General features: G+C 36.4%; 1 protein-coding gene across 1 annotated transcript; it reads right to left on the reverse strand.

The window, feature by feature from the left end:
- Positions 1-48: 48 nt before the first annotated feature.
- LOC109098797 (endoribonuclease LACTB2-like) lies at positions 49-3,746 on the reverse strand. Its single transcript, XM_042778235.1, has 7 exons — positions 3,502-3,746; positions 3,225-3,388; positions 2,920-3,046; positions 2,318-2,496; positions 2,087-2,235; positions 1,430-1,517; positions 49-1,307 (listed from the first exon to the last, which is right to left on the reverse strand). Exons 1-7 carry the CDS (start codon positions 3,621-3,623, stop codon positions 1,267-1,269), a joined length of 870 nt encoding a protein of 289 aa, XP_042634169.1. The 5' UTR covers positions 3,624-3,746; the 3' UTR covers positions 49-1,266.
- Positions 3,747-6,099: the final 2,353 nt, after the last annotated feature.

A 6,099-nucleotide genomic window follows, 5' to 3' on the forward strand; every position in this document is an offset into this window, starting at 1 on the left:
ACTGACAAATAAAAAATAAGGCAACATTTTAGAAAACAACAAGCAAGGTGTCAATCAATGATCATTTATTTAAACATTTTTTAAAGATATTTGCACATTTTACAGTGATTTAGCAGAATACAATTAATTAATGGAATGCTTCAGCCATTAAACATCTAAAATGAAAGGGGTATACAGCATTTAAAATAAAATGTAACACATTAAAGGTGCACTTGTTATTTTTCTCTGATTAAATAATTAGAGCTATAGAAAGGTAAGCAAATTGTATTTTGGAAAAATATGTTTAGAATCATTTACACCAATTTGATATTCCAGTTATATCATTAGCCTCATAAAAGCTGCTTTATTTTACACTTACATGTTATTGTACAGTCTCTCTTTGAATAAATACATTTTTGTTGACTGATGCGCATACTAGTGTTGGGCAATATGCTCTGTAGTCATATCGTCAGCCTGTGAGATTGCCGATACATGATATTATCGTTTTAATTTAATTATTTACTTCGTTTCATAGCTGGAGAATGAACCAACTCCAGCATAAGACTAAAAGCAGTCTAATGTAAGTGTAATCTATCATAACATATTTTTAATATGACTGAATTTGTATTTAACATGATCACAGTTTAACAAAATATTGTAAGTTACTAATTGTAATGCTAACATTTCCTGTTATTTAAACAGCAGCCATAGAAAACGAGCAAAAAATTTACATTACCAAAAAACATCACTGACTAGCGCGAGTTCTTGCACTTTAAAAAACACTCACATTATAATCAGTGAAGCTGTCTACACTGTATGATGAATAAATATCTTATACTTAGTCGCATGTACAGCTGCATTCATAAACTCAACAGAATCGTGTGCGATTGGTTATAATGCGCAACACTGTAAAAATGTGGAAAAAGAAATATGATGGAACATATAAGCCCTTATATAAATTATATAGTATCACTAGCCTGATGATAATAATAATAATCGTCTTGATATTGTTGAAGGCATCAGCGATACACAATACTATCATCTTCACTGTCTTTATGTGATGCTACATTCATCAGATGCCAGTATACGTCCAAGACAACAGTAAAATTTCACTGGATTACAAGGGTCGGTACATTTTTTCCAGTTTATGAATTGTTCTGTGTTGCATGATTTATTTTCGTTTTTTGAACGTGGTCCTTTGTTAAGGCAATTTGGAAAAATGGGTCTGCTAAATAAATGTAAATAGCCTCATATCAGAGCAGGTTTTCACAGCAGGTAAAAAAATGGTCACAAATTGCTTCTCCATTTCTTTTCATTTGTGCCTTCAGCTGCAAGGAAACAAAAACTAATGTTAACACAGTCAGGCAATAGTGCACATGTGCACACACAGACATGCACAAATAAACACCTGCATGCACACACACACACACACACACACACTCACACATACCCAGGCAGATCTTTCCTTCCTTGTGGAGTTTCTTTAAATGGTGCAGCAAGTTAAACTCTGCAGCTCTGTGCAGGTGTTCAGGGGTCTCCTGGCATACAGAAAACAAACAAGCACATGAAAATCATGTAATGTACACAGTTTAGAAATAATAACTTAACATTTATATAAATAATGTTCTCTCATTCTTTGCGCATTGTCTGTTAAAGCAGTCACCACTTAAACAGAACCAACAAATGTAAAGTTAACGTCACATATAACAGGGAACAAGCATCCGAGATCTCTGGTGAAAATGTGTTTCTTTTGAAGTTTTAGGATTTCATACAAATGTTTTCATTACAATTTGCATTATCAGCATAACAAATCAAGGGAAATTTGAATTTATAAAACAAATACAACTTTCAGAATGCCATGTGGATTGTCCCCCATCTGGACAAAGAAGTTCACAAAGTCACATATTTGTATTTATGATTAATGATCTTTTTTTTTTAATTCAATGTCTTATACATTTGGTCCGCACTGTTGTTTCCTTTTCTCTCCTTGTGGGCTGCAGGTTTGACAATGTCAAAATTGTATTACAATGCATTAAATACTAGAAATGTAAAGGTTTTTGGATTTATTCTAATTAAAGAACTAAGATTATTTAGAAAAGAGTTGAACCTTGTACACCACTTTAACCAGTTCGCTGGAGGTGAACGCAGTTCTGTTGTTCTCCTGCAGAACGTTTAGGATCTGCTGTTCTCTTGCATTGCGGTGAGTTATATACTCACAGATCTTAGAACCAGCATCTTGGACCACTGGACCATGACCTGACACACAAATACAAACATTTCTTAGTGTCACATAAAATTTGATGTAGAAAGCACTCTGAAAAAAAGCACACGCACTTACCTGGATATATGAGGCCAGCCTTCACGCTGAGGAGCTTCTGCAGTGAATTCATGTAATCATGGAGGTCCTCAAACACAGCCGTTCCCTCTCCTAGAATACAGTCCCCTGAAAACACAGCTTGCTCCTCCTCCAGGAATAATGCCATGTGATCATCTGTGTGTCCGGGAGTAAACAGCACCCTACATGCACATAAAATATAAAAACAAACTTGCTCAAAACAAAAGAAACAACTAACTACTGTTTTTCATTTATAAACTTACACACTAATTCACCCAATGCATTTATGTAAATACAGGCTTTTAAGGCTCGGGATGTGTGTGAAATTTTTTTATTCTACATTACCGTTCAAAAGTTTGGCATCAGTATTATTTATTTTCAAAAAACTGATACTTTTGTTCCGCAAGGATGGATTAAATTGATCAGAAGTCACAGTAAAGACTTTCATTGTAGCAAAAGATTTCCATTTTAAGCAAATGCTGTTTTTTCAAACTTTCTATTCATCAAAAATATACTGAAAAAATGTATTATAGATTCCACAAAAAAGCACAAGAGTTTTCAACATTGATAATAAAAAGACATGTTTCTTGTGTGTGTGTATTTACCGTAATGTTGCCCCTTCAGCCTTTATCACATCACCATCACTGAGATAGGAGTATTTCTTCTTCTGGTCTCCAATCACTTCTTCCTGTGGTGGGCACCGAGGGAGTTTACTGACCCTCAGCTCTGAATCTGCCACACATGCAGCTACATTATTGAGGAGTTCTCATAGACACAATGGTTTTCATACTAAGATAATGACATTTACTTTACATTATTAAATAATAGCGAGGAGTCCTTAAAATGTAAATTTCATATATCATACATTATACATTCATATAAATGTAAAAAAAAAACACATATTACTCACCTTTGTGAAAGTTTGTGAGTATATCCGGCACTCCTCCAGTGTGGTCGTGATGCCAGTGTGTGATTATAAGGTGCTGTATGGACGTCTCCTGCTGCTTCAGAGTCTCGCGCAGGTTGGCAATATACTCCGGTACCGCGCGCTCGCCTGCATCAATTAACACTCGCCTGACACACACACACACACGCAGACATTAAACATTCACACACTTGTTACGCTCAATAAATAGGTTGTACGTGGCAAATAACTCAAACAGGCACATTTATCTCATGTGTTGTACCTCCTGCCTGTCCCGACCAGGTATGTGTTGGTGCCCTGCAGTGTCATGGGCCCCGGGTTACAGCCCAAAACACGAACAACTCTCGACGACAGCTGCTCGATACGAGGAATTATCGCGGACATTTTCACCAGGACCAGTCAGACACAACACGAACTTTAAAGGACCCCTGGAAATGCTCCTGCTACAGAGCAGACCATAGACAGTAGGGAGCAGACCGATTACACTCAAACTTCCTGTTCAAAAGTCACAATTTACAAAATAAAAGTCTCTGCCACTCAACGTTTGGATGTTTATTTTGCTTCTATAGTTTCTATATTATAATCACGGTAATGGAGCACTTAAACACTACAGTAACATTATATAGTCCCTGTGTTTTCCCAGTGTAATTAATAGAGAGAGAAACTTTCACTTTGACTTTTAACACACTTTATAAAAATATTAAACTTTGACTTTTAACACACTTTATAAAAAACCACTACATTATTATAACCAACACATATCACATTGCATGTGTTCAGTTTCTGACTATCCCTGCGTCTCAAAGTTCATACTATCCATCCTAAATAGTATGTGAGATTAGAATAAATGTGTCCCAAACATAGACAGTAAAAGAAATGGACACAGCGACCCCATTGGAACTCAATTGAGACAAGTGAAGCCCGTTTTTAGCGATTTTTAGAACTTCCGTTTCTGACACGCAGACTCAAACTAAGCTTGATGACGTCAGCAACCTGTCTGACAGATGTAAACCTTCTAGTAGCTGTGCGTGCAAACTGCCATCGTTAATCTTGCAGAGACGGCGAGCTTGAGCGGGGAGTTCTTTGGCGTGAGTGAGCAGGAGTAAGTATTCTGATTAATTATTTTATATAGTATTTTAAAATGTAACGCCAGTACGCCATATCTCTTGACGTCTCCCCGATTGCCTGCAAGCTTCTCCTCCTGTCTGTACGGTAATTTCTCTACTGTGCGACAGAGAGTCGAGTGGTTATGACGCAATCGTTAGCCTATTTTTACAAAAACTGTTTCTACGGGGCCATAATGTAACATAGAAGGTAATGGAGCCCTTTATACATTGGTCGTGTATCTTTAGAAATAAATAATGGACAAATGGAGTCTTTAAACGCCTCAGATGTAAAGTTATTCGCTGTCAAAGTGACGCAAAAATGAATGGGAGTCAATGGGATGCTAACGCAAGTGAAGTTCTGCTACAAGATGGCGGCACGCGGCCGACTTCAACTTCCGGTCGACTTCCTTGGTCCCAAAGCATAGTATGTTGAAAAGAGTATGCCAAAAGTCCCCGGATGGTCTACTATTTCAGGATGATTTTTGAAGTGTGGATCCATGCACACTCTAATGGCTAAAATTGTCAACAAATGCGCTTTGGCGAAGGAATCGGTCCAGAACTATAAACACGAATAAAACGTATTAGAAAAACTACAAACGTGGCGGATGCGCGAGATAGATGGTTAGGTAGAGAGGTTTACAAAAAGGGATTTGAGTTACTAATAATCAACATTTAACCTGGTAAAAATAATAATTATTTATTGTTATTCGTGTTATATTTCTTCTGCAACAGCAATGTGAACTTTTTATAAACATCCATTTGGTCGTTAACTTTTAAATGCATCATTATGTAGTACTTCTTTTCTCTCCAGTAGGAAGTTAAAGTACATTAAATGTGGAGGATGTTAACTGTGACAAGATGATTGAAAGGCCAGTTTACAGTGACAGGATGCGTGTAACAGGTGCGACGGTCCTTTAAAGACGCTATTGTGTGACGTTATAGCATGTCCCAAAGCTTGCCTACTCTTCAACTACACACTCAAAAGTGTGTACTTTTTCTTCACCAAAAGAGTACATACTTTAAGGGCGTAGTATAAGTAGGCACATTGAGACGCAGGGTTAGTGTTTAATATACGTTATTAAGGAAATGAAGCAATAAAGTAAAGAATATGTACTCATTGTGGTGAAATTAAGAAAATAAAAAGATGAGATATTTCAATAAATACCTTCTTTTGCCAGGAGTAAGGAAGTAAGAAGAGAAAACTTAACAGCTGGAAAATAAAAATAAATTAAATTTGCTACCTATTGGAATTGTTTATTAATGTCTACACCTACCCCAACCCTAAACCTAACCTTACAATAATGCAAATACAGTAATTAATTGTTGTTCAGCATCAGCGTGACAAAAATGACACAATATTGATGTGCCCACAGTGCCCATGCCCAGTAGGACAATCTGGCTGTGGCTGTATCCCATCTAGACTTAACCAGAAAATATTGCTCCATAAAATGCATGTGATGCAATAAACTGTATAGAAAATCCAACAGAAACTTAAATTATGAAAAAAGAAAAAAAAAAATCTAATTAATACATGACAGCATCATGCAGTAACTTGCAGAAATTCCCAAATATATTTTTTTTCCTATCATGAACAGATAAAAACAGTTTCTACAAGCATTTCTACAAGGACAGTCTATGTGGTTAAAGTGTGATCTCTGGTGTTACTGGATCTTCTAAAAAACAGCCTGCTAAAACTATAAATAAGGTCTTCTGTAACTGATGTTTCCAAAGATGGCTTAGCTGTGCTAGCTTGA

This window comes from Cyprinus carpio, chromosome A2 (assembly GCF_018340385.1).
Source record: "Cyprinus carpio isolate SPL01 chromosome A2, ASM1834038v1, whole genome shotgun sequence".
In the NCBI taxonomy this organism is placed as follows: domain Eukaryota; kingdom Metazoa; phylum Chordata; class Actinopteri; order Cypriniformes; family Cyprinidae; genus Cyprinus; species Cyprinus carpio.

Excerpts from the sequence above, each read along its gene's own strand:
- LOC109098797 (XM_042778235.1), bottom strand. The coding sequence starts at position 3,623 with ATGTCCGCGATAATTCCTCGTATCGAGCAGCTGTCGTCGAGAGTTGTT. Across the intron at positions 3,389-3,501 it reads CTGGTCGGGACAGGCAGGAG|GCGAGTGTTAATTGATGCAG; the intron begins GTACAACACATG and ends TGTGTGTGTCAG. Across the intron at positions 2,497-2,919 it reads GCTGAAGGGGCAACATTACG|GGTGCTGTTTACTCCCGGAC; the intron begins GTAAATACACAC and ends ATGTGCATGTAG.